This window comes from Pogoniulus pusillus, chromosome 41, assembly GCF_015220805.1.
Source record: "Pogoniulus pusillus isolate bPogPus1 chromosome 41, bPogPus1.pri, whole genome shotgun sequence".
Taxonomy (NCBI): domain Eukaryota; kingdom Metazoa; phylum Chordata; class Aves; order Piciformes; family Lybiidae; genus Pogoniulus; species Pogoniulus pusillus.
Genome location: NC_087304.1, coordinates 3,561,254 through 3,589,201, shown reverse-complemented (window position 1 = coordinate 3,589,201; position 27,948 = coordinate 3,561,254). Strand labels below are relative to the sequence as shown.

The window sequence follows — 27,948 nt, the reverse complement described above, 5'->3', positions numbered from 1 at the left end:
GGTGTCCCAAGCTCTGGGTGTCCCCATCTCTGGGTGTCCCCATCTCTGGGTATCTCCAGCTCTGGGTACCCCAAGTTCTAGGTGTCCCAAGCTCTAGGTGTCCCCATCTCTGGGTATCCCCAGCTCTGGGTGTCCCCATCTCTGGGCATGTCAAGTTCTAGGTGTCACCATCTCTGGGTACCCCCAGCTCTGGGTATCCCCAGCTCTGGGTGTCCCTAGTCCTGGGTGTCCCCATCCCTGAGTGTCCTCAGCTCCAGCTGCCCAAGCCCTGCTGCCACCAGCATCCCTGCTGCCACCAGCATCCCTGCCGCACTCCCTCTGCTCTTAGGCAGTTTGGGGCCATTCCCTGCAGCGAGCTGCCCTTGGCCTTTCTCTGCCAAACTTGGCCCTGCTCTGGGGTTTTGGGGGGGGGGCTGCTGAGCAGGACAAACACTCCCCCCCCCCCTCATTCCCCCCCTCCTCACCACCACCCCAAAAATCCACCTGGGACTCCCTGGCTGGGGCTGTGGCCACGCAGGGACCGAGCAGCTCAGGCTTATCCAAACACAGAGTGCGGTGGGGACTGGCCCCGCTCCTGCCTCCTCCCCACCACCACCTGCCCTGCCCCAGCCCTTCCGACTCTTCCTCCTCCTCCTCCCTCTCCTCCTTTATTTTTTTTTTAAGTCTATTTGTCTTTTTTTTTGTCTTTTTCCCTCTCCTTAAATAGCTCTCTCTCTGAAATAGGAACATTCGTGGGCTTTGTCTTCTCTTTTAACGTGTGTTCAGACACAAAATAAAGCTTTGGATTTACATGGAAGCTCTTTTCCATGCCACAGAGCCACTTTGCCAACCCCTTCCCCAACTTTTCCCCACCCCAATCCCTTCCCCACACCCCCTCTAACCCTCCCCCCTCCCCTCCCCCCTTACTCCCCACCCTCTCCGTGTGCTTCCTTAGCAAAGAATTTTTGCCTTTCCAGGAATAAAAACCAAACAAAAACTAAACAAAACAAAAGCTATTAAAAAAAAAAACCAACCCAAGTAGTTCCTTGGCTGCTGCAAGGGAGGAGGCTGGGAGGGGGAGGGGAGAATTCCTCAGGGAAGAGGGGTTTTTTTTTGGGGGGGGGGGGAGGGGGAGCCCTGCTGATGAGGGGAGAGAATTGGAAACATCATATATATATTTTTTATATATATATATATATATATATAATTAATTAAATTCTTTCTCTTTCATTGCTCATTGTCAACGAATATTTTTTTTCCCCTGTGTTTTGTTTTTCCTTTAAAAAAAATAATAATTGGGGAGGGGAGGGGGGGAGGGAAAAAAAAAACAACAAACAAAAAATAGCTTAAAAAGAGTAAATAAAATTAAAAGACCCCAAAAATAAACCAAAAAGGGAGGAAAATGAATTAAAAAAAAAAAAAAAAAGAAAGTTACTAACTAGATTTTGTGTGACACTTTGGGGGGGGAGGGGGAGGGTTTGGGGTTTGGTTTTTGTTTTGGGGTTTTGTTTGTTGTTGGTTTTTTTTTTTTTGGTTGTTTTTTTTTTTTTTTCCTGTGTGGTTTTGTTTTGTTTTGTTTTTTTCTCCTCTTTTTTGTTGTTTTTTTTTTTTTTAATATATATATATATATAATATTTGTTTTGTTTGTTTTTCTTTTTGGTTTAGGAGAGTCCTTGCGTGTTACCCTCCGCAGCCCCTCCTGCTACATTCAATCCTGACTCTTCGTTGGTTGAATTCTCCTCAAAGTGCTGCTGCTCCTCCTGCCCGTTCCCCTGCAGGGTGTCCTCTGATTCCTGACTCTCCCCTCCGGCTTGAAAACTTCCATCCTCGCCGTTCCCCCCCGTCGGGGTAGGAGGCAGAGCTCCGGCATCCCTCACCCGGGGTTTCCGTCCCCGCCGGGATGGAATTCCGTTGCATCCATCTTTTTTAAGGTGCCTGTGCAAGTGGTCGGAGCGGACGAAAGTCTTGAAGCAGCTCTCGCACTGGTAGGGTCGCAGCCCGGTGTGGACTCTCATGTGGTTCTTCAAGTCGTAGTTGTGGGCGAAGGCGGCACCGCACTGCTGGCACAGGTAGGGCTTCTCCCCGGTGTGCTTCCGCATGTGCACCTTCAGCTTGTCCTGCCTGCGGACAGAGCACAGGCACAGCGGCACCGTCAGTTCGGTACCGGCAGCTTGGTACCGGCAGCTTGGCACCCTCAGCTTGTTACCAGCAGCTTGGCACCAGCAGTTTGGCAACCCCAGCTTAGTGCCAGCAGCTCGGCACCAGCAGTTCGGCACCCTCAGCTTAGTGCCAGCAGCTTGATACCAGCAGCTTGGCACCAGCAGTTTGGCACCCTCAGCTTAGAGCCAGCAGCTCGGCACCAGCAGTTCGGCACCCTCAGCTTAGTGCCAGCAGCTTGATACCAGCAGCTCGGCACCCACAGCTTGGTACCAGCAGCTTGGCACCAGCAGTTCAACACCCTTGGCTTAGGACCAGCAGCTCTGGCAGCAGCAGCTCAGCACCCTCAGCTTGGTACCAGCAGCTCTGGCAGCGGCAGCTCAGCACCCTCAGCTTGGTACCAGCAGCTCTGGCAGCGGCAGCTCAGCACCCTCAGCTTGGTACCAGCAGCCTGGCACCAGCAGCTCAGCACCCTCAGCCTGGTACCAGCAGCTCTGGCAGAAGCAGCTCAGTACCCTCAGCTTAGTGCCAGCAGCTTGGCACCAGCAGCTCAGCACCCTCAGCTTGGTACTGGCAGCCTGGCACCAGCAGCTCGGCATCCTCAGCTCAGTACCAGCAGCTCAGCACCCTCAGCTTGGCACCAGCACCTCGGCACCCTCAGCTTAGTGCCAGCAGCTTGGTACCAGCAGCTCAGCACCCTCAGCTTGGTACTGGCAGCCTGGCACCAGCAGCTCGGCACCCTCAGCTCAGTTCCAGCAGCTCAGCACTGGCAGCTCAACACCCTCAGCTTGGTACCGGCAGCTCGGCACTCTCAGCTTGGTACTGGCAGCCTGGCACCAACAGCTCTGGCACCAAGAGCTCCAGCACCAACAGCTTGGCACTGGCAGATCAGCATGCGTGCAGCAGGCAGCCACCTCTGCCTGGCACTGGGGTGAGCACAGGGCTGGGCAGCAGCCAGGCCTTGGCTGGTGTGGGGGGAGGTATTGGTATGGCACTGGGCATTGACTGATATGGGGTCAGGTATCGCTATCCTTATCATTGTACACTGACTGGTATTGGTATGGGGCTGGGCACTGACTGGCGTAGGGTCAGGTACTGATATAAGGCTGGGTACTGACTGCTGTGGGGTCAGGTACTGGTACAGAGCTGGGCATTGACTGGTATAGATTCAGGTACTGGTATGGGGCTGGGCACTGACTGATATGGGGCCAGGTATTGGTATCCACATCACTGGGCAGTGACTGGTATGGGTATAGGTATCAATATAGGGCTGGGCATTGACTGGTATAGGGTCAAGTATTGGTATGGAGCTGGGCCTTGACTGGTATGCAGCCAGGTATCAATATGGGGCTGGGTATTAACTGGTACAGGGTTGGGTACTGATAAGGGATTGGGCACTGATAAGGGATTGGGCATTGACTGACATGGGGTCAGGTACCGGTAAGAGAGTGAGCAACGACTGGTACAGGGTCAGGTATCAGTATTGCCTGGGTATTGATTGTTGTGGGGTCAGGTATTGATATGGGGTTGAGAATGGCTCCATGTGGGGTCAAGAATCACCCAGTGTAGGGTCAAACATCACCCAGGACAGGGCTAAGCACCACCCAGTATGGGGTCAAACATCACCTGGTCCAGGGCTGAACATCAGTATGGGGCTGAGCCTTGGTATGGGACCAACCCTCACCTGCGATGAGGGCAAAGATCACCTAGGACAGCACTGAACATCAGTGTGGGGCTGAGCATGGCCTAATATGAGGCTAAGCCTCATCCAGTGCACAGTGAAGCACTGCCCACTATGGAGCTACCAAGCTGGGAATTGCCCAGATGGGGCTGAGCATTGGTACAGGTTGAGCAGTACCTAGTACAGGGCTGAGAACTGGTCCTGGCTGAGCATCACCTGGTACAGGGCTGAGCATCACCCAGTATGGGGCTGAGCACTGGCAGAGGGTTGAGCACCAACCAGTACGGGGCTGAGCACTGGCAGAAGATCGAGCATCACCCAACATGGGGCTGAGCACCAACCCATATAGGGCTGAGCATGGCTGGTACAAGGCTGAACAGTGCCCAGGACAGGGTCAAGCATTGCCAGTCTGAGGCTGCTGCAGCAGCTGGGCTGGAGCCAACATGGCCACGTGAGCCACAGCCTCTGCTTCTCGGTGCAGGAGGAACAGCAGGCCCCAAGTGCGTGGCCAGGCAGGCAGCAGCAGTATTCCAGGCTGGGGTGGGGGTGAGGAATCAGATCCCATCCCTCTTGGCTCTCCTGCATGGAAATTGCTCCTCCTTGTACCTCAGCAGTGGCCTGAAGCTGGGAAAGGGTCTGGTGAGCAGGGCTGGTGAAGAGCAGCTGAGGGAGCTGGGGGTGATTAGTGCAGAGAAGAGGAGGCTGAGGGAGACCTCACTGCTCTCTACAGCTCCCCTAGAGGAGGCTAGAGCCAGGTGGGGTTGGGCTCCTCTCTCAAGTGACAACAGAACAAAAGGAAATAGCCTCAAGTTGCACCAGGGCAGATTTAGTTTGGACCTGAAGAACAACTTCTTCTCCAAAAGGCTTGCCATGGCCTGGCCCAGGTTGCCCAGGGCAGTGGTGGAGTCCCCATCCCTGGAGGGGTTTCAAAGCCGTGGAGATGTGGTGCTGAGGGCCATAGTTTGGCAGGGACCTGACAGTGCTTGAGGATCCTTAAAGGTCTTTCCCAACCCAAAGGATTCTTTGATTGTGTCAAAAGGCTGAGCCCAGGCACCATCTCCTCCACCCATGGGGGAAATTCCAGCAGCAAGAGGCTCCAGGAAGTCCTACACCTTCAGGGAAGGCTCAAAGCACCAAGGACACATCCACCTCTGCTTCCACCACGGCTGCCAGGGGGCTGGGCAAGGGAGGGCTCGCTCGGAACAAGGCAGCAGCACATCCACACAGCTTTGAGAAGTGCATTTCTCTCCCTGCTCACAGGTTACAACTGCTGAGGTCAGACCACAGCTCTCAGCCTTTCAGGCAGCAGAGGCTCAGAGCGCAGCTGCCACTCCTCCCCCTGCCAACACACAGCAACCAGGAAGCACAGGGCAGCAAAACCCTGCCATGAATCAACGGGCTCCAGGGGCCCACCCAGAGAGGGGGTGGCAGGGAACCACCCCAAGCCAACAGCCCCAGCTCCTTCTCCTGCCTGCCTTCACCCCCAAACCCTCCCTCAAGAGTGGGCACTGTTCCTCTGCCAGGCCTGAGCTGCCCCTGCCTGCTGTGGCATTTTTGGTGGCACAGGGAGGTTTGTTAAGAGTGGTGAGGGTTGGTTGAGAGGGGACCCCTGGAGAGCATCCAGCCCACAGCAGGGGCACCCAGGGCAGGTCACACAGGAACACATCCAGATGGGGGGGACTCCTCTGAGCAGCCTGCTCCAGGGCCCAGCACCCTCACACCAAAGGAGTTTCTCCTCCTGTTAAGGTGGAGCCTCCTGGGCTCCCGTTGGTGCCCACTGCCCTTGCCCTGTCACTGGGCACCACTGTCTGGCTCCTTCTTCTTGCCCCTCACCCTTCAGCTATTTATAAACATTGATCAAACCCCCTCTGGGGCTGCTCTTCTCCAAGCTCTAAGGCTCTCAGCCTGTCCTCACCACACCTATGTTCCAGGCTCTTCATCATCCTCACAGCCTCCCTTGGACACTCTCCAGTATCTCCCTGTCCCTCTTGAACTAGGGAGCCCAGAACTGGGCCCAAGACTCCAGATGTGACCTCACCAGGGCAGAGTAGAGGGGGAGAAGAACCTCCCTTGACCTGCTACCCACACTCTTTTTCGTTCACCCCAGCAGGCTCTCAAGCCATGTGCTGTCACTTGATGGGCTGAGGATGAGGAAGGAGAGCACAGGGATGGAACACAAGAGAATAAGAAGGCTGGTTTGGTGTTTGGGTCAGGTTTGCATCCAGGTTTACATCACAGCCCTCCAAGATTAGGCTTTGAGCTCAGCCAAGGTACTGGGGCAGAAGCAGCAGAAGACAACTGGTGGACATCACCACCAAAAACAGCCTTGAAGACATGGGACCTGGGCTACCAGCTGGAGCTTGTCACACCCTGTAGTAGCCCACGGCAGACCATGCTGGGAGGGATGAGGGTGGTGCACCCCCCAGGGAGCAGCCACAGGTAGAGGGAGCTGGAAGCCAGCTGGGATTTGGATCAGCAGCCCCATGAAAGGTTTGGCATGACCAGAATGGACACCTGAGCTGAGCTCAGGCAGCTGCTGTGGGGTGAGACCATCGTGGGGCATGGCAAGGCCAAGTGTGGTCCCCTGTGCCCACCTGGGCTGCAGGAAGAAGCAGGGAGATGTGTTTGGGCTGGAAAAGAGGACAGCAAACAGAATGCTCCTGGTGGGTTAGGAAAGATCCTTGTTTCTAGGGGCTGGGAGATGGCTTCCACTCTGCAGCGCCCACAGGTCTCCATCTGAAACCCACCAGAGGAGGGTGAGCCATGAGCTGGCACTGCCCTGCTGCCCTCCTCCCCCTCACCACCGCCCCTGGTGCCAATGGCTGCCAGGGCCTGGCAGCACTTCCGCATCCTCCAGCTCCCAGCGAGGACCTTGGACCCGCTCAGGGCTGTGGGCGCAGCACCCGGGGGGGGGGGCCCCCCCGGCAGCCGTGGGGCAGATCCGGTGTGGGGCAGGGAGGTGCCGCGTGGCAGGGCCCGGGCGCTGCTGGGGGAGCGGCGGAGGTTGGCATCCTGCCCCCGCCATTATCTGCATTCCTCAGCTACCCAACGTGGGGCTGGGTGCGGCCACCGCTGTGGGGAGGGGGCCGGCAGCGCCGTGGGGCAGGACACAGCCTCCTGCCCACAGCCTGGCTCCAGCAGCTTCACCTCCCGGTGCCACCTGCGGTGGGCATCAGCCTCACGGCCCCCCCTAAGGAAGAGGCTGCTGGGAAGCGAAGCCACCAGAGGCCAGGCTGTTCGCTAGGCAGGGAGCCCCTGCAGCCCCTCGGCAGGGCGAGACCCCCAGCCCGGCTCGGCCATGGAGGCTGCAGGGCGAGGAGGAGGAGGCGGCGCTGCTGCCAGGCTGGGCTGGAGGAACCCAAACAATGTCCCCTTTCTTCGGCGTCCCCGTGGCACAGGGAGCGATGGAGGAACCCTGAGCAGAAACAGTGCCCAGGCCACCGCCCCCGGGGAGCTGACCCCCGGCTCCAGGCCGTGCGTGCTGCTGGGGGCAGGCAGCGCTCAGCCCACCGTGGCTCACCCAGGCAGGACAGCAGCCATGAGGCTTCAGCCTCTGCCCAACCCAGCCAGCAGTCACTAGCACTTTGGTCACCCCAAGGAGTCACTTCTAAAGGGCTCCTTGGTGTGACCGAGGAGCCTCCACCTCGAGCTCCTCAGCCAGGATGGAAACACCAAGAGAAATCATAGAATGGTTTAGGTTGGAAGAGACCTCAAAGCTCAGCCAGTTCCAATGCCCTGCCACAGGCAGGAACACCTCCCACTAGAACAGGTCACTCAAGGCCTCGTCCAACCTGGCCTTGAACACCTCCCTGGGCAACCTGTGCCAATGTCTCTCCACCCTCACTGCAAACAACTTCTTCCTAACATCCAGTTTCCATCTCCCCTCTGCCACTTCAAACCCATTCCTCCTCATCCTCTCACTACAAGACCCTGTCAATAGTCCCTCCCCAGCCCTCCTGTAGCATCCTTCAGATACTGGAAGGCCACTCCAAGGTCTCCTCTTCTCCAGGCTCCATCTCTCATAGCCTGTCCTCACAGCAGAGCTGCTTCAGCCCTCTGAGCATCACAGGCTCACAGGATGTCAGGGGATGGAAAGGACCCAAAGAGATCATCCAGTCCAACCCCCCCCTGCCAGACCAGGACCATCCAATCTAGCTCAGGTCACACAGGAACACATCCAGACAGGCCTTGGAAGTTTCCAGAGAAGAAGACTCCACAACCCCTCTGGAAGCTGCAGCTCTGTTCCATCAACAACGCTTGGCCTCTGCAGAAGCCTGGATCTGGCCAGAGCTGCAGCAGAGCTCAGCCTCTGGGCACACAGGGCTGAGGCAGCAGCAGCTATCAAGACATGCCCCTTGAGACACCACCTCAAGAGATGCAACCCCTAAACAGGTCAGCACTCTGGAAAACTCTGCCCCTCAGCTCACAGTGTCACAGTATCATCAGGGTTGGAAGAGAACTCACAGCTCATCAAGTCCAACCCTTTACCACAGAGCTCAAGGCCAGACCATGGCACCAAGTGCCATGTCCAGTCCTGCCTTGAACAGCTCCAGGGACGGCGACTCCACCACCTCCCCGGGCAGCCCATTCCAGTGGCCAATGACTCTCTCAGGGAAGAACTTTCTCCTCACTTCAAGCCTAAATTTCCCCTGGCACAGCCTGAGGCTGTGTCCTCTCGTTCTGGTGCTGGCCACCTGAGAGAAGAGAGCAACCTCCTCCTGGCCACAGCCTCCCCTCAGGTAGTTGTAGACAGCAATAAGGTCTCCCCTGAGCCTCCTCTTCTCCAGGCTAACCAATCCCAGCTCCCTCAGCCTCTCCTCGTAGGGCTGTGCTCAAGGCCTCTCCCCAGCCTCGTTGCCCTTCTCTGGACACACTCAAGCATCTCAATGTCCCTCCTAAACTGGGGGGCCCAGAACTGAACACAGCACTCAAGGTGAGGTCTAAGCAGTGCAGAGTCCAGGGGCAGAATGACCTCCCTGCTCCTGCTGGCCACACCATTCCTGATGCAGGCCAGGATGCCACTGGCTCTCTTGGCCACCTGGGCATCTCAGCTCGCCTGCTGAGATGGAAATTACTCATGCAGGGAAGATAAAACTGCAGCAGCTCAGCCCAGCCCGGGCAGGGCAGCTGGGGCAGAGGCAGGAGCTCACCTGGTGAATCGGACTTTGCAGATGTTGCACTCGTAGGGCTTCTCGCCGGTGTGGGTGCGGATGTGGCGCGGCAGCTTGCCAGCCCCCTGGATCACCTTATCGCAGATGGGGCACTTTTGGAATGCTTTTGCCCTGATCTTCTTCTCCACCTTCTGGGACCAGGACGGGTAGACGTCGCCCTCGCTCGAACTGCCAAAGTATTTCAAGTAATAATCCATGACCCCATCGTCGTCCTTCCGCTCGTCCTCCCCGAGCTGCTGCCTCCCCATGGAATTCATCATCTGCTGCAGCAGGGCGCTGGCAGCCAACCCGTCCACCTCCCGCACGTCGTCCTCCGTCTCCGCCCCAGCAGGGCCGAAGCTGGGGGAGTCGCCGGCTTCCTGCTGGTCCAGAGGTCCCCCCAGGGTCCCCTCCTCTTCGCCCGGCGTGGGCAGGCTCCGGCCGCTGTAATGTCCGTTCTGAGAAGGCGAGAACAAGGAGCCAGAGGCTGCCTCCTCCTCCTCTCTGTCCAGCCACATGGCCGGGTTGCTGTCAGGATCACAGTCATTCGCCTTTGGTCTTTCGTTCAGAGGGGTCTGCGAGTAGAAGTCTAAGCCGTTGCAGTCCGGCTCCTCCTCCTCCTCTTGGCCTCGGAAGTTCAGTCTCTGAAGGTCTCTCAACTCTGGGTTGGTCCACGGAAAGCTGCCTTGGTGGCCATTGACGGGGTTGCTCTGGAAGAACTCCAGGTACTCTTTTGCTCTGAGATGGTTCCTTTGATCAATTTGATCTACTGTATCCATCTGGTCATTTTTGGCCAGAATCTTCCTGTCCAGGAGATCCGTGCAAACATCCCTCACCGCCGGGATCTCCAGCAGGGTGGCGGCGTTGAGGATGTCGTTGACGTTGGAAGTGCTGACGGTCAGGGTCGCGGTGTAGGCGAACTCCAGCAGCGCCGACAGGGCGTCCGCACTCACAAAGTCTATCTCATACACGTTTTGCTGGTCCACCACTAACCCTGAGGTGAAGAGCTTCTTGAAGTACTGGCTGCAGGCCGCCAGGACGGAGCGGTGGGTGGGGAACTCCTGGCCCTCCACCAGGATGACCACGTCGCACAGCAGCCCGTTGTTTCTCTGCTCGTTCAGGCTGCTGAGGATGTCGCTGCTGTGATCGGGGAAGGGGATCCCGATGGGGCCGTCCACGCCACCCGCCATCTTCCACGCGAGAGGCTGAGGGAGGAGAAGGGAAGAGCAGTGAGTCACAGGGGCCCGGGCAGCCGGAAGGCATCGCGGCGCTCGGGCAGGCTCCCAAGGCCAAGCAGGTAGCTGCTGTCTGCCGTGGGCAGCGCTGCCTGCTCCGGTGGCCTCCAGGCCTCGCCTCCCCACCACCGAATCCACCATCCTGCCTGGCCTCTAGGACAAGGATGGAGCCCACTCTTACCTTGGCGCTGGCGAGGAGGAGGAGAAGGGACACAGCCTAGGAGCTCTCAAGCTAGAGGCTGGAAGAACAGCTGAATTAGCACGGATCTGGGCCAGAGCTGGCAAGCCTTGGCAAGGCCCAGGCTTAACACAGCCAGACAGCATCTGGACCAAGCTGGCAGGCATGCCCGGGGTTGGGCTAGACTGGCTTGAGCCTCGCCAGTAGACCCCAGTCCACTTGTGCACATGTTTTCTACTGGGAAGGTCTCTGGCTCACCCAGCCCTGCTGTGCCCAGCTGAGCTCCTGACACACTCGTGTCACTGGTGGGAAACCTTCTTCTCACCACTGGGCTCCCTGGACTCTCGGGAGAGAAGCAGGCAGGGTGATGGCAGGGAGCACCTTTTGGAAAGGGCACAGCAGTGAGCTCAGCACTCAGGGGCACCAAGGGGTAGGGAAAAAGAAGCTGGGGACTGCCCCCTCCCTGCCCCAGCCAGCTGCTAAGAACAGTTTACAGAGGGCTGAGCATAAACACTTCAAACCAAGGTAAGCACCACACCTTCCCCAGGAACAGGGAGGCGGTACCAGGACCAAACGATGCCTCCTAGGCCCAGCCTTCAGATGCCCCAAATCAGGAATCCTATCTCAAGCAGCAAACCCCTCTGCTGCTTACCTCAGAGACGCTGTCTGCCTGTCAATCAATAAGGGATTGATTGGCCTCAAGCTGTGCCAGGGAAGGGTTAGGTTGGGTATCAGGAAAAGTGGTCAGGGATTGGAACAGGCTGCCCAGGGAGGTGGTGGAGTCATCACCATCCCTGGAGGTGACCAAAAAAACCCAAGTAGATGTGGACGCTCTGCAACGTGGTCCAGTGGCCATGGAGGTGTTGGGGAGATTCAGAGAACTGTTTGGTTGGAAGAGACCTTTAAGATCATCAAGTCCAATCTTCAGCCTAAGACCACCATGGCCATCAAACCCTGTCCTGAAGTGTCATGCCCATGCACTTCTGGAAGGTTGGACTTGATCATCTTTGAGGTCATTTCCAACCTCTGTGATTCTAATGATGCTTATAGTCAGGGCTGGGTGATAGGTTGGACTGGATGATTTTGGAAGTCTCCTTCCAATCTGGTTGATTCTGTGATTCTAACATTGGCATCATCAGGAGCCAAGACATCCACACACAGATAATGCAGATCACAACCCCCACTCCCAGCAAGAGGGGAAAGTATCAAAGTCCCCAGGGAAACTGAGGCACAGCAGGAAGTGGCCTGCTCTGTGCAGTGGCAGGGGGTTGGATGAGTCAGGAACTGCTCCAGACCAGAAGTAACTCTGGAGGAAGCAGCACAGGGAGCCAGTAAGCAGGTTGCAACACAAGGCTGGCAGCCCAGCACAGGCACCCACCCTTCTTCTGCCCCCTCAGCTGCAGACCTGCCACCAGCCCTCCCTTTTTCCTTCTTTTACAAAGCTTCATTAATGGAAGGGAAATGAAAAACCAAGTTCTGCACCTCTGTGTCTGACACAAAAAAAGCAGCAGGAGGTGGTTCTGAGGCTGCCTAACATCGATTTGAGGTGAACCCCTCAAAATTAAACATTCATGCATAAACCACAGCCTTAAACTCAACACAACCAGCATGATGCTGGGGAAGAGCTGAGACGGATGCACAGGGCAGCCAGTGCCAATCCTGCCACCAAGATGAAGCATCAAGATAGCTTCCTGAGCTGCCCAGAGGTCAGAGAATCATGGAATTGTTTGGGTTGGAAAAGGCCTCCAAGATCATCCAGGCCAACCAGCAGCCCAGCCCCACCATGGCCACTAAACCATGGACCCAAATGCCATGGCCACACACCTCCAGGCATGGGGACTCCACCACCTCCCTGGGCAGCCTGTGCCAATCCCTGACCACTCTTGCAACAGAGAATTTTTTCCTCATCTCCAACCTAAGCCTCCCCTGGGGCAATTTCAGGTCATTTCCTCTTCCTCTGTCACTCCATACTGCCACCACTGCCATCAGAGCAAGTTGGCTTCTCAAGCTGCCCAGAGCAAGGGCACCAACCCCAGAGCCAGCTCCTGGCCTCCTGCAGCAGCAGGACTTAATCCCAGAGTTATTTCAGGACTTTTTTTACAACAAGGAGTCCTCGTGGGGAGGAAGAGGCTGTTGGATGGCCGAGGAGCAGGTGACCCAGCACTGCTCCAAATTCAGCCACCAGCTCCAGGTGTGACCTTGGGCAAGGGCACTACAGCCACGTGGGGTCCCAGAGATGCCCCTGGCATCCCAAATCCCTGGGGTATACCAAAAAGGTCTCTGCTGCCTCACCACTGCCTGTGCTATTCCCACCAGGACAGTCCCACAGCTCCCCAGCTGCACCCATCCCAACATGTGCCACCACAGCACAGCACTCCCCAAAGCAGGGGGGGGGTCTGACCCCTCTGCCCACCCCAGCCATGGCATTAGGGCCTCTGTCCCAACCTTTCCCCTCTCCAGCAGATGCTTCACCAAGCTTCTTCTGCCCCCTCCCCACGCATAAAGCATTTAGAAGCTTCAGACCAGAGTCTTCAGACCAGAGTCTTCCAGGCAGCCCAAGCTTCACATCCCACACAACCAGGCTTTGTCGGCTGCAGTGCCCAACTGCAGGCACCAAGGGGACCTGGGGAGGGGGCGAGCCAGGCCATGCAGGCAAGGTCACCCCCAACTCCCCCTCCCCTTCCCAAGCAGGGGTCCAGGACAATCAGCAGGACAGTGTGGGAACGGCTGCAGGGTCATGAGACTGCCGAGGGCTGGCATGGAAAGTTGTACAACTTTGCAACTCATTCTCCTCGCACAACACCCCCTTTGTGTCCCTCAGCTGCGGTGGCAGAGGACAGCCAGGGGCTGGACAGGCTGCCCTGAACCCCCCCCCCCCCCCCCCAAGGATGCCCATGGCCAGAGACCACCAAGCTCCTTCCCTCAGCCCATAAAAATCACCCCCTGGCTCCTTTTTTTCAGGGGCTAATCAGCCAGAGAGTTCCAAGTGGCAGCTGTGGGAATTAGGGATGAGAGATGGAAGCCGTCACAGGTCCCAGCTGAAAGCCTCCACCTGGAACAGACACATCAAGGGATGAAATCTCCTTGGAGGAGTCTCAACAGGCAGGTGATGAGGGACAAAAAGCACCTGGCAGCACTTTCAGCAAGTCCCCTCCTTGGCAAGAGAAAGGGCAGAAAGGGCCTCCAAGGGAGAGCATCAACTACTGACCTACATTTTCCCAGGCAGCTCTTTTCTCTCTCCACAGCCCTCAGCCACCAAGGAGGACAGCAGCCACTCCTTGTCCCAGACTGGTTGGCTCTGCAGGGCTGCAGCAAGCCTCAGCAAGAGCTAAAGGGGTTGTGGGGGCAAGAGGACAGGGACAGACTCTGCTCAGTGATGCCCAGTGGGCAATAGGCACAAACTGGAAGCCAGGAGGAGAAACTTCTTTGGTGTGAGGCTGCTGGAGGCCTGCAGCAGGTTGCCCAGAGAGGTTGTGGAGTCTCCTCCTCTGCACAGCTTCCAACCCCCCTTCCCCCCAGCCCATTGTGCTCCTGGGCAAGCTGCTGTGGGTGCCCTGCTGAAGCAGGGGGGTTGGACTGAACGATCTCCAGAGGTCACTTCCAACCCCTCCATGCTGGGATTCTGTGAGCTCAGCTGTTCTACACCCACCTGGTCCAGCACCAGGACCCTCGCTGTGCCCTTTGCCTGCTCGCTGGGTTATTTTATTCAGCTCAATCCACCAAGTGGCAGCTTCCAGCCCCAGCAGTCGAGCTGCAGAAGAGCAGAGCTGAACGGTAACTGAAACCCCTGAGCTTGCACTTCACTCCTGAGTCCAGCAGGATGTCACCCAATCCTACTGGAGCTCTGGAATTCAACATTTACATCCAAATGAGGACCACATTAAGATGGGATCACAACCAGAAGTGCTGACAAGACACTCCTTAATTACAAGTTTTCCACAGAACCTCACTGGGGTTGGGGTTTGGGTTTGTTTTGTTTTTCCCTCTTCTCTCTTTTGTGCATTTCTGGGTGAGAGAGAGGAACCTGAGCAGCTCTCAGGGCTCTGCAAGGTGCAGGTATCAGGTGTAGGAGCTAAGTCACATCTGGTTAGTCAGGTAACTGAGAATGTTTTCAGCCTTCTCTCCAGCCAGAAAAAGATCCTGAGTGGTTTGACACAGGCAGGGCTCTGCTCTCCCCACGGAGGTGCCACCCACTCCAGCAGCTCCCAGCAGGAGCTTGAGCAACACCAAGCACCTGCTCAGGGCTGAGAGGCAAAAACTGTCATCACCTCCTCCACTCAGAAGGGCTGAAGGGCACAGCTCTGGTAAGAGATGGCACAGAATCATGGAATTGTTGGGGTTGGAAAAGCCTTCTGAGATCATCAGGTCCAACCCTCGACCTGACACCACCATGGCCACTAAACCAGAACCCCTTCCCAGCAGCCTGCCCTGACCCTGTGCCTTTTGTCTGAGCCTAACGCCTTGTGACTGCCATTTCTTGGGCACCTGGAGCTGCAGGAGGCCAAGTACCCACCTGCTGTAGGCCACAAGGTGACTATTCCCAGGAAATGGGATTTTTCCCACTCTCTACAACTCCCTGAGTTGGAGTGAGCTGGGGGTTGGTCTCTTCTCCCCAGGATCAGGTGATAGGAAGAGATGATATAGCTTCAAATTGCCCTCAGGGAAGGGTTAGGTTGGATATGAGGAACAACTTCTTTGCTGCAAGAGTGGTCAGGGATTGGCAGAGGCTGCCCAGAGAGGTGATGGAGTCCACATCCCTGGAGGTGTTCAAGAAACCTGTGGCCATGGCACTTGGGTCCATGGTTTGGTGGTCATGGTGGGGTTGGGTTGGACTGGATGACCTTAGAGGGCTTTTCCAACCCAAACAATCCTGACTCTAAAAAGCAGCTCTCAAGCCACGTGGAGCCTGAGCTATCATCTCTGCTGACACCAAGCTCAGCAACATCCCAAGGACAAGCCTGAGCAGGTCTCTCTCTGCCCAGGATCCACCCTAAACTATGTGGAGGCATCAGGAAACAGCTCGCACGCAGCAGCGCCGAGCCAGAGAAGCAAGGTGGGGAGATGGTAGGCAGGAGGAAATGGAGGAGGGGGCTTTGCCCAGCTCAGAAACAGCAAAGTGGTTCTTGAAGGCCTTCAACCACTCTGCAGTGCTGTTAAAATTCAACTGCTCTCCCAAAGGAATGTGCTGTTGGCAGTTAAGGGCCAAACTATCCCAATTATGTGGGCCTGAGAAGCAGATTTAGGCTGTGGAGAGGAAGCCCCTGCAGGTCGACTTTGTTTTTAAGCTAAATCTACCTTGTGCTAGCAACATGGGAAGGGAGCTCTTGTGTTCAGCAGGTAACTGCCTCATCGATGACAAGGAGTGAATTCAAGCATTCTTCTCTCCCCCCCACCCCCCCCCCCGACCTCGGCAGCAGGGGTGAAACACCAGAGGACACACAGATGGCATGACCATGATCATGCAGCTATTGAAGTGAAGAGATCAGAGCAGAAGCAGCAGCCTGCAAACATCCGTGGCCTCTGGGTGGACAATATGGCTCTGTCTTCTGCAAGTGAACATCCCCTCCAAACCCCCCAGCTGAAGGCAGAGACTCTGGGAAGCACCTCGTGGCCCAGCTCTCAATGCAGGGGCTCTGTTACCCCAGCTCTAAGCGCCAGATCCACGGCCCAAGGGTTCATCTGAGGAACCAGGCTGACCACATCATGAGGACTCACAGAATCCCAGCACGGGGGGGGTTGGGAGGAACCTCTGGAGATCAAGTCCAACCCCTCCCCCTGCCCTCCACCAAGGCAGCTTCACCTAGCCAAGGTCACACAGGAACACATCCAGGTGGGTTGGGTCCTTAACAGGCAGGAGGTCACACGCTCAGACCCAGCTACTGCTCTGCTGGTTCCTCCAAGCAGGGCAGCTGATTTCTTCTGATCCTTGCAAAGAGCAGAGCTTGCTGCTTCTGTGTCTCCAGTGGAAGGTGAAGTGGAAAAACCACCAAGCTGCTGTGACAATACCTGACAAGGGAGCCCTGAGCTCCTCAGTTTCAGTCCAACCCGATGAACTCGCACCACTATCAGGTAAGCAAACCAGCTTGGGGCTTTCCGTGCCACTGCCAGGTCCAACCTGCCAGGGAGGTTTGCCTCTCCCTACTGTCTAGAAATCTGTGCCTGGGCAGCGTAGGAAGCTCCAGCATGAAGCCAGCCCTCGTTCTAGGACAGTTTCACACCAAGCAGCTGCCCAAGGTAAAAGGAAATCCACCCAAAAGCCTTCAGCGTGGATCCAGCCATGTCCCTCGGGAATTGGGGTTGCTCAGCCTGGAGAAGAGAAGGTTCCAGGGAGACCTCAGAGCTGCATTTCACTATCTGAAGGGGGTCTACAGGAAGGCTGGGGAGGAGCTGCTTCAAAGGGCTTAAGGTGAAAGGAAGAGGATCAGTGGTTTGAAACTAAATCAGGATACATTCAGGTTGGACATCAGGAGGAAGTTCTGCACAGCAAGGGTGGGGAGAGACAGGCACAGGCTGCCCAAGGAGGTGGTTGAGGCCCCATCCCTGGAGACACTCAAGATCAGCCTTGCTGTGGCTCTGCAGGAGGTCAGACAAAGATGCCCTTTGAGGATCCCTTCCAACCCAGTGCAATCTGAGAGTCTTAGAGGAGTCAAAGCACTCCAAGTTGTCACCAGGGATGGAACCATCTCAACCACCACAGAAACAACCATCCTGGGGCAGGACCTGCAGAGCCTGGGCAGCAGAGGCACAGACAGGAAAGCAGAACCCCACATCCCACTGCTGCTGCCAAGAAAACTCTGGCAAGAGAAAGATCTGGGAACTGCTCCCCTTCATGTCTGAAGGGAGCACTGGAAATGAACACCCTTCTCACCCTCAGCAAGCATCACAGGACCTGGAGAGCCACAAGTAATAAAGAACTTGATTTTCTGTGGCATTAAAAGAAAGCAGCAATCATCTCTGGAGCTTTTAGTCTGGAGAGCAGCAGCCTGAGGGGAGGAATCTCAGCAATGCTGATCAATGCTTCAAGGGTGGGTGGCAAGAGGATGGGATCAGACCTTATTCACTGGACAGGACAAGGAGTAGTGAGTGCAACTTGATCAGAAGTTCCAGCTAAATATGAGGAGGAAATTCTGTAGTTTAAGGGTGCTGGAGCCCAGGAGAAGGCTGCCCAGAGAAGCTGTGGAGTCTCCATCTCTGGAGTCACCCAAAACTCACAAGGACGTGTTCCTGTGTGACCTTCTCCAGGTGATGCTGCCTTGGCAGCAGGGTTGGACTCCATCTCCAGAGGTCCCTTCCAACCTCCACCACTCTGTGAGTCTGTGTGATCCCCTCTCAGAGCTAAGAACACTGCAGAGATGGCTTTGCTGTGGTGGTCTCCTGTCTTCTCCTAGGGCTGAGCAGAGCATGACCAACCTGCCCCAGGCACCAGCCATTTCCTCACTCTGGAACAGCTGCATCCTGTGCTCAGAGCCTGCTGAGGACTGAGACATTTAGCAGAGCATCCAAATCAGGCTGGAAGAGCTGCACTGAAGAATTCTGATGAAGTCCCAAGCCCACTTTACATCAGTGTTTCAGTTCAAAGTATCAAACCAGGCCTTGAGGGATGTCCACTAAGCCTCTCAAGGTGACACTTTGCCCAGCAGCTCCTGGACAGACAGGTCTGGGAGTCATTCAGACATCTCCCTGTACCCTCAGGCAAAGCCTGGCAGGTTGCCCCAAGAGACCAATTTGAATTTTACACCTCAACCCATCTATGAATCATTCCAGCATCAACAGCTGCCCCCTCCCAGCCCTCACCACCGTGGGAAGAAACATGGAATGGTTTGGGTTGGAAACACCTTTAAAGGTCACCCAGTCCAACTCCCTGCAACCAGCAGGGACATCCCCAACCAGAGCAGGTTGCTCAGAGTCCCCAAACAACCTGACCTGGAATGGTGCCAGGGCTGGGGCAGCTCCCACCTCTCCAGGCAACTTCTCTCCACTCTCAGCATCACAAATGCCATCCTTCTCTCTAATCTAAAAGTCCCTTTTTCAAGTTGAAAACCATCACCAATCCTTGGCCCATTAGGTGAAGAAGAACTCTACCAAGGCATGTGAGTGGTGGAAGAGTGACTGCTTGTGCCAACTGCTGCTCGTTCCAGAGCAACAGCAACTGGAACCAGGCTCCTCAAGCCCTCCAGCAGCACTGGGTTGCAAAGCAAGCAGCAGCAGGGATGGTGGCACCACGATGGAGCAGGGAGGTCATGAGCTGGACTCTATGGTGCTGCCAAGGAGATGCCAGAGGTCTGGGATTCCTCAGCAGGCCAGAGGAAATCCTTAGGGACACCAGGAAGAGAAGGGTTTGCTGCTCCTCATTTTTCCAAACCTGCCTGAGAATGTGGAGTGCTGCTCAGATGTTGGTCCAGAAGGGACTGGCCAGATGAAGTCCTTTTTCTAACTGCATGGATAGTGAAAGCAGAAGAGCTGCTGAGGAAGGGGCTCATGACAAGCAGCTCTGACACCAGATCCAAGGTCTGACCCTTCAGCAATCCCATCTCCATTCCCTTCCTTGTCCTCCCCATCCAGGCTTCATAATTCACTCTAAAATCCAACCTCTAAGCATGACCACACCAGAGTGCACTCCTGCTGCTGCCCAGGACAATGAACTCAAACCCTGTGAGGGCAAAGCTACCCACAGCAGTGCCCAGGACCCACTGCCAACACACCCCAAGTGCCTGGGCTCAGGGGTGAAGCTCCCTGCACCTCTAACCACAAGCTCTGAGGCTCTGATGGAAACCTAAAGGTGTTCACCACTCGGACAAGAGGCGCAGCACGTCCCTGTCTCTGAACACACTGCTGGGTAACTTCCAGGATGAAGTAAGCAGAGGAGGGATGAGCAAATTCAGGCTCTCTGCTGCTGGGGATCCCCACCAATGACAGAGTTTCCTTCCAGGGCACAGCACAGCCTCACCAGGCACTTTGGCTTCCGGAGTGATGTTGACCACTGCAAAAACCAAGAGCTGCCTTTGACCCCAAGAGATGGCAGCTGCCTGCTCCTGTCACTGTGCCACACAGCCAACACCATGGCATGGCCCCTGCCAGACCTGCCGTTGCTCACACAAAAGAGAAGGCCATGGCACAGAGCTTCCTCATCCTGCCATCCCTCCAAAGCATCCCACACCAGGCCAAGACACAGCACAGAACCTCCCCAACCTGCTACCCCTCTAGAACTGTCCAGTGCCAACTCAACTCATGGCACAGAGCCTCCTCAACCACCACCCCTCCAAAACCATCCCACACCAGATCAACACAAGGCAAGAGTCTCTTGAACCCATCACCCCTCCAAAACCTCCCCACACTACACCAACACACACCATAGAACCTCCCCAAGCTGCCACCCCTCCAAAACCATCCCACATCAGATCACCACACGGCACAAAGCCTCTCAAACCTGCCCTACCCTCCCAAGTCATCCTGCACTGGATCAACACAGGGTGCAAAACCTCCCAAACCAGTCCTCTCTGCACCGGATCAACACAGAGTACAAAGCCTCCTCAACCTGCTGCCCCTCCAATGCCACCCTGCACTCATCAGCACACAGCACAGTCTGAACCTAGCTTCATTTCCCCCCCTCTTTCAGTTGAAAACCATCACCTCCTCTCCACGTCCCCTGAAGGAGACCTTCAAGAGACCTCAGCGGCACGACAGTGACTGCTCATGCCAAGCCAGAGCCAACCAGCCTCCCAAACCTGTCACCCCTCCAAAGCCAAGCTGCACTGGATCAACACCATTCCTAGAAGGATTTCAAAGCTGTGTAGATGTGGTGCTGAGGGCCACACTTCAGTGCTGTGTTCATGGTTGGGACTTCACAATCCCAAAGGAGGATTCCATGACTTTGCGGTTCCGACACGACCCTTTTGGCCACTGACAGCAACAACCAGGACACTAAAACTCCTCTTGTGTTGCAAGGTTAGCTTGAACTGGTTACTCCACCCAGCCCTCCTTGCCAATTCTCTCCTTTGTCATCAGAGGCCGTATTTAATCCAGCAGGAATGTGCCTTGGTTCAAGCCTGTGTAGTCACAGACTCAAGGCCAGCACACATCCCTTGGACCTAGGGGCATGCAGGGGGTTAGTTTTGTGCCTGAGGACCTCCAGCAGCAGCACCATGGCTCTGCACTGGGTTTTCTTTATGTGATTGTCCCCAGACCATCCTATGAAGTCTTTGTGCTGAACTGCCACCAAGCAGCAGGAATTTCCCCACCTGAAGAAGTGAGCCACCAACCACCAAGGAGGCCAAGAGTGACCAACAACCTCCAGGTAGCAGGAATTCCTCTGCCCCGAGGAGAAACAAGCAAGGAGGACAGAAATGACCTTCAGACCCTGCTGCAAACCCACCTCTGCTCCAGAAAAGCCACATTCAAGCTGCTCCCAGGTCTCCTTCCACTCTGCAGCCTACACAGGCAGTCCTCAGCCTGCTCCAAGTGTCCCAGCATGGTTTACGGGGCCACCTCTGCATTAATGGGAGCTGCTTGTTTGCTGCTGCTGAAACAAACCCACCCGAAGCCAAGCCCAAGTGTGCCCACACTCCTGCTGCCAACAGCCCTCCAACAGCTTTGCTCCCACAGAGCTGCTCCCCATGAAGCCATGGCAGGGTGTTCAGGAGCTCCCACACTGCAGGGCACGAAGCCTTCACTACTCAGCCCTTCACTTCTCCTAAAGGCTTCAGAAAATCTCAGAGGATGCAAGCACAAGGGAGAAAAAAAGAGAGACAAAACACAACACAAAATGTGAAGCTGTTTCTCAATGCTGGCTAAAGGAGCAGCCCTTGCCTAGGAGGACAGTGGGGATGGAGGGGAAGGTTTCTTTTTCAGCTTGAAAGCCCTGGAGGCACCGAGATCCCCTTTCACCAAAGGCAGAAATGAATAAAGCTGCCACCAGCACACAGCATGAGGGCTGAGTGGGGACCGTGGTGCTGTGGCATAGCCCAGCCAGTTATTGGCTGGATGAAAGTAAGGGCTGCAACAGGTTGTATTTTTACAACCTTCTCCCTTTCAGAGACCAGGCATAGTCACAGACCAGCAAGAAGCCAAATCCTGCACTCCCTTAGCTCCCAGCAGCATTGCCCCAAAGAAGGCTGACAGCAGCTGCCCCCTTTCACCACTCTCCCCTTCCCCTGCCACAGCTTCTTTCCACCCCCTAGAACAGGACAGCCACAAGAACTGCTCGAATTTCCCCATTCCCACAGCCTCCCACCAGTGCCTGCCCATTTCCAGTCCTGTCCCCTGCATACACAGCTCTCCAAGCCCCCAGACTAACCTGTCCTTCTCTCCCCCCCCCCACAGCCATGTCACAGGTTCCACTTCACAGCCTCCATGTCCTCCCCCTGTGACCAGCCTGACATTTCCTGCCCAACTCCCACTGCATTCCACCTCGGAGGTCGAGCATTAACCTCGTTGCCTCAAGTGGCAACCTCCAGGAGCCTTTTCCATACCAGGAAGAGGGAAGAAGAAAAAAAAAGGAAAGGCAGAGGGGGGAAGTAAAGCCAAAGATGGGAGTTTAGTGACCGAGCAGAGCATACCAGCAGGGCAGTCCCTCAGGCAATTCCTACTCTCTGGATAAACAGAGAGCTCGTCCTGGTGTCCAGGGCTCCACGCAAGGTGCAAGAGAGGTTCCCTGTCCTGCCATGGAGCTCTTTGCCTTCCCTCCTCGGTGCAGGAGCAGGCAGCAGAGGGATGAAGGGAGGGAACGCTGAACCGGTACCGCGTGTACCCTGCCTGTCGGGGCAAGAGGCTCTCAGTAACTAGAGAGCAGCAACCTGTAGCTACAAGCCTGCCCTCGACGCCTGCCCGGCTCTGGTGCTGGGTAGGCACTCAAGCAAACAACAACAAAAAGCCAACTACTTACTGGTTTCCAGTTTGCCGGTGGGAAATACGTAGGTGCACGAACCAGGAAGGAAATAGGGTGCACGGCTGGTAAGAGGGAGTTTAAAACGCAGCGCTGGGACACTTGGGAGCATCCTCCGCTGTGGGGGGAAAAAAGCAGGGCAAGAGTCCTTCCCGCAGCAGGGAGAGGATCTCACAGCAGCTCAGGTGGGTGCAAAGCGAGAGGAGAAGGGTCGGGAAGGTGCAGGAAAAGAAATCACTCAGAGGCTTTCAGCCCAGACCCTCCCCCCCACCCCCCAGCAAGGATCCGCGGGAGGCTCCGCGGGCGGCTCCGCGTCTGAAGCGCTGAAGGCAGCAGGGCTGTGGCCGGGGAGGTCCAGCGGCTGCCGGGGCCATGCTCCTAAGGGATGGGCGAAGCGGCGGCGGCGGCGCCGGGAAGCCGCTGATTGCCAGGGGATCTGCGGCTCATCTCACCAACGCGGCCTTGGCTCCCACCTGCAGCCACGGGGCAGCTCGCAGCAGTTTCCAGTTTCTCGCACCTTGTCACATTACGAGGGGACACTGATCCCCTCCTCCCCGGCTCCACTTGCGGCTCGGCGCCGCGGCCAGCGAGCTCGCAAGCGAGATTTACAAGTCCCTCAGCTGGCCGAGCGTCCCGGGGAGGGGAAAAAAAATAAAGGAGCCTTCGCCGTGATTCAGGACACAGAATGAATTTTGCTCCTTTCGCAAAGCCACGGCCAGCCTGTGCCGCAGGAGCCAGCGCAGGGAGCTGGGAGCAGGGAAAATGAGCCTGAGCGCGGAGGGAAAACGATACGGCCCGGGAGGGAGGCTGGGCGAGCAGCCGCCCTCCCGGCACACCCGCAGAGGATCCCGCCGCTTGCCTGACCTCGTTTACTCCTGCTCTGACGTCCCACCAGAGCTCCTCCGGACCCGCCGGGATGCTCCCGGCACAGGTACGGGGATGGACTAAGGCTGAGGAGGAGGAGGCAGCTCCGAACACAAACGTGCACCAGTTGGGATCAAAGGGTCATGGGACTGGGCACAAACGCTTCCCTTCATCCCAGAGACTGCCTGACTTTCTCCCTTTTCCTTGAGTTTTGCTCGTCAAAAGGCTTTTTAATTACATCTTGAAACCAGTCTCCTCTACTTTGAGGTTAAGGTTGGTGGAGAGCAGAGTTAAGAGCAAGTATTTACTGCTTTGACTGTGCAAGATAACGAGGAGGGCTCTAATTGTTTGCCACAGAAGTCTTCTCGCCCAGTAAAGGCAGCATCCTGTGACTGGGAAAAAAAAACCCACGACTGCCACTTTTAATCAAGATGAAACCACAGTTCTCACACGTTCAGGCTCCCTTTCAAAGGCAGCCCAGGAATTTCAGGCAAGTTTCAGGTTGGACACCCACGGGGGACCCGATTCTGCAGAGTTAAACCCCAGCAGCAGGGCACAGCAGCGTCAACAAACGAGGTCTTGAGGAAGCCAAGGAAGCACAACCACTCCATGGCAGCGTCACGACAAGAGCTTGAATCCCTCCCATGCTGCCATCCACATTCTCACGCCGGGAAAACCACCCTGATCGTCAATTCTGCTTTAGAAAGTCACAAAACAACAAAAGCAAACCCCAACGCCTTCGGCACGCCACATTAATTCCACCCAGCACCTCTCCACCGTGCACAGCTCCTCAATTTAGCCCTGAAGAGCACCGGCAAACCCTGCTGCCACAACACAGAAGAGTAAGGGGGGGGGGAAAAGGAAAGAGAGGGTAAAAATGAAAAAGAACATCAAGAGCTGCGGATCAGCAGAAAGCAAAGAACTGGTTTCGTTCACCACTAAGTTTATGGAGAGCTTGGTGCCTTGCAAAACCCTCCCCTGAGCTGCTAACGCAATTAAGGCTTGGTGGAAAAATCCCACCACCTCTCGCCCGTGTTTGGGTTGTGCCTCTTCACTCCCTCTTCCACCAGAACAAGCCTAAACAGGGGCCAGAATGAATATTAAACACGAAAGGCTCCTCTCTAATAAACTGCTCAGTTTCTTTCTCCTCGTCTCTCTTCCCCCACCCCTTCTTTCCAAGCCCTTTAAATCCAACATCTCCAGCAAACCACCAGAGTTCAGCCAACTCTTCTCCTCCTGACCAGCCTCCAGCAGCAGCCACACGCTGCAGCTTCCACCCAGAACCAGCAGAAACATTCAGAAATAGAAACATTCAAAACTAAAACCCTTCCTTAAAAAAAACAACCAAACAATAAAAACAACAACAAAAAAACTCCAAACAAAAAAAATCAACACCCCCCAAACCTCAGCACCTTTTCAAAACACACCAGGATGACCTTTTAGCTCCGCTGCACAACTTCAACCCTCATTAGGTTGTAAATTCTTCCAGGCAGAGAGACCTTCTCTACCCGTGTCCATAAAGTCCTTATTATATAAGTTATGGTTTCGATAGCCAAGTCAATTTGCAGCCGGGGGAACACAGCTAATGTTGAACTTGGGAGCAGCAGCAAACTCTTACCAAGAGTCCTTGAGCTGAGAGAAACTTGTGCTGGCCAACCTCCTGCTGCCCTGCGAGCCAGAGGGTCTCCAGGAGCTGAGAACATGGGAGAGGCAGGCGAGGCACAAGCAGTCACGTCGATCGCGGGTGCACAACAGGAACTGTTGCTTTCAACATAGGAACGCCGGGATTTAAAAGCTCCAGTAGGAGAGGAAGCCCCAGGTGCCAGAGCCCCGCTCCGCACACGCCTCCAAGGGCTTGTCCCGCACCACTCCAACCACACAAGCAAGGGAGCCCTTTCCTTGGGCAGCAAGCAGCTCGCCTCCGCTTCCAGACCGCGGTCACCACAGCAATCTGCCCATGACCGTGTCTCCTGCCATCAGAATCACCAAGGCAGTGCTGCCAGGGGAGCTGGCAGGAACCTTCAGCTCTCTCTCGGGGTGAGGGGATCGCTTAGCACAGGATTTTGGGGTACCTGAAGCGCCAGCGCGATTCCTGACCCACCACCTTCCACTCAAGAGCTGCGAGATGGGGGTTGGCGAAGAGAAAAAGGAAGCCGAGGAGCGAGACCTCCCTTTCGCTGCGAGCAAGGGATGCTGCCCCTCATGTCAACCCCCGCAGCAACTCGCTGGCCTCAGCTGCTGCGCAGCTCCAACCCCGGGGGAGAGAGGCTTATCCTGCACGGCTCTTCCAGGGCAGCCCTCTCCCTACGCAGGGCCGAGCCGAAGGCTTTCAGGGCCCCAACCACCGAGGAAGGGGCGGAGGGGGGGGATGGGGGATTATCACTGCGAACCGCCGCCGGCTGCCCGACCTCCCTCTCCCCCCCCTCTGCGCACGGGGGTGGGTGCGGAGCCGGCCGGGGGGAGATAAGGAAGAGGTGGAAGGGGAAAAAAAAAACCACCCCACCAAAACCCTCACTGAAGGAAGGCAGGGGCAGGCCGGGCCGGGTCCCCGCGGGAACGACCTTGGGGTGCTCGGGGACAGGAAGAGGGGGGCCCGGAGGGGAGGGGAAGGAGGGAGCGGCCCTGCCCGGCGCCCCCGCACGGGTCGGCCCAGCGCAGGCCGGGCTGGCAAGGCCGCACGCCCCGGGGGACCCCACCCAGTAGCCAGGCCCCCCCCGCCTCACCCCCGCCTCGTCGAGCCGAGCCGGGCCGGGCCGAGCCGCCCCCCCCCCCCGCAGCGGGGGCCCACAGGGAGCCTTGGCCGGGCGCCACGACCCCACCCCTTCCCCCGGGCGGGCCACCGCTAATGGAGGACGGGCGGGGGGCGTAGAGGCGAGGGCCTGAGCCTCCCCCCGCAGGCAGCGCAGGTCTGGGCGGGCAGGGCCCGCGAAGGGGGAGCCAGAGCCTGGAGCCGGGCCGGGTCGGGGGGCGCAGGCCCCGCCGCGCCTGTCCTCGGCCACCCCGCGCGTCGCCCGCCATTGGGCCGGGCAGCGAGGAGCGGGCGGGTGCGCGGGGCGGAGGGGCGCGCCCGGATTGGCCCCGCCCGCTGCCCATCAACACGCCTCCCCGCGGGGCACGCCGGGAAACCGAGTCCCCGCGCCCCCTCGCACCTGCAGGGCCGCGGGGCCGCTGCACTACAACTCCCAGAAGCGCCCGCGCCACCCCCCCCCACCCCTCCCCGGGGCCTTCCCCCGCCCCCCCCCCCCCCCCCTCCGCGACCCCCCCCAGCACGGCCCGGCCAAGTACAACGTATGCAGCCGGCAGGGGGGGGGCACCGAGAGGGGACACCGGGGGACACCCCCCCGGCCCGCGGACCCCCCCCGATCCCCGTCCTCACGCAGCTCCCCCCAGCCCCGGTGCTGCCCCTGGGGGTCGGGCCTTCACCCCCCTCGACCCGTCAAGGCCTGACCTCCTCCCCCCCACCCCCAAACCGCCACCTCCCTCCCCTCACCTACCGGGCGGGGGCCGAGCGGGCCGAGCGAGCGGAGCTGGGCCGCGCCGTGCCGAGCCGGGCCGAGCGGGCAGGCGGAGCAGGCTCTGGCCGCCCCGCGGGAGCTGCTCGCCGAGGCCCGTATGCGGCTCCTTCCTGCTCCGGCCGGGGCCGCCCCGCTCTTAAAGGGGCCGCGCACCGCCCCCCCGCCGCCCCCCCCCCGCGCCCGCCGCCCCGGGGCGCAGCCTCACAGCCAGGGAGGGCGGGGGGGAGGCGGCCCCGTAGCGCCCGGCGCTGCGCGGGGGCCCTTTAAGAGCCCCCCAGCTCCCCTGTGTCACAGCCCCGGACCCTCGCCTGACCCCCAAGGGTTCCCCCCACGCCGCGGCAGCCCATGGAGCACCTTCCTCTGTCCCCCACGCAGTGCTTGTCACCTCGTCAGTTACCTCTGCGCGTCACGCCCCCCTCCACGCGTGTCACAGCCCCCCCTTCCCCTCCGTGTGTCACCCCACAAGGTACTTCCAGCTCCCCCCACCCCCTAGGGCGACTCCTTGCGCCCTTGACCCCTTCGTGTAACCCCCATACACGCTGCGTGTCAGCCTACCGGGCACGGCCCCACCCCCCCAAATCCTCCCATGCCCCCCACCCCCACCCCCCCACTCGTGCAACCTCGCAGGGCACCTCCTCGCCGCCCCCTCCCCCCCCCCCAGCAATTCACCCCTCGTTTGGCGTCACCCATGCGATACACGATCCCGAGCCCACCCGTGCCGCCCCCCCCCCCCGCCCCGAACCCACCATGTGCCACCCCCCGCCACGTGTCCACCCATGGGCACCTCAGTGTAAACCCCCCCCCACCATGTGCCACCCCAGCCTGCCACCTCCCTGTACCTCCCACACCTGTCACCTCACAGGGTCCCACAGTGCCACCCCCCCCCTTACACCTACCGCCCCTTGGGGCACCTCCATTTCACTCTCCCCAACGCTGCGGTGTTGTCCCTGTCCATGTCCCCCCCCCACACTCCCCCTCCCCCCCCCCAATGTATGTGTGCGTGTCCCCCCCCTCGGGTCCCCTCTCCACACCCCCAGAGCTTCCCCTCACCCTACGTCACCCCAGTCCCCCCCTGAGCTCACCCTGCGCCTGCCCTCCCCCCCCCCCCCCCCCCCCCCCCCCCGTCCCTCAGTACCTCCCCACTGTCCCCTGACCCCCACCCTGGCTGGGAAGGGGACACGAAGGGACACTGACACCCAAGGTCAGCGGTGGGCTGGAAGCCAGCCCAGCACGGACAGGGGACAGGACAAACCCGCCGGAGCCACCACCTCCAGGGCTGCCTTGGGCGGGGGGGGGGGGTGGGAGGCG

At 57.8% G+C, this 27,948-nt stretch overlaps 1 protein-coding gene across 9 annotated transcripts; it reads right to left on the bottom strand.

The window, feature by feature from the left end:
* Nucleotides 1-1,152: 1,152 nt before the first annotated feature.
* Nucleotides 1,153-26,739, bottom strand: ZBTB7A (zinc finger and BTB domain containing 7A). 9 transcript variants are annotated; one of them, XM_064175151.1, is made up of 6 exons: nt 26,620-26,739; nt 22,262-22,379; nt 21,936-22,131; nt 10,384-10,441; nt 8,968-10,172; nt 1,153-2,100 (listed from the first exon to the last, which is right to left on the bottom strand). In XM_064175151.1, exons 5-6 carry the CDS (start codon nt 10,155-10,157, stop codon nt 1,641-1,643), a joined length of 1,650 nt encoding a protein of 549 aa, XP_064031221.1. In that variant the 5' UTR covers nt 10,158-10,172; nt 10,384-10,441; nt 21,936-22,131; nt 22,262-22,379; nt 26,620-26,739; the 3' UTR covers nt 1,153-1,640. The 9 variants fall into 9 exon arrangements, 5 of the variants coding, with proteins under 5 accessions (XP_064031221.1, XP_064031223.1, XP_064031222.1 ...); XM_064175153.1 differs by lacking the exon at nt 26,620-26,739 and adding an exon at nt 24,744-25,762; XM_064175152.1 differs by lacking the exon at nt 10,384-10,441.
* Nucleotides 26,740-27,948: the final 1,209 nt, after the last annotated feature.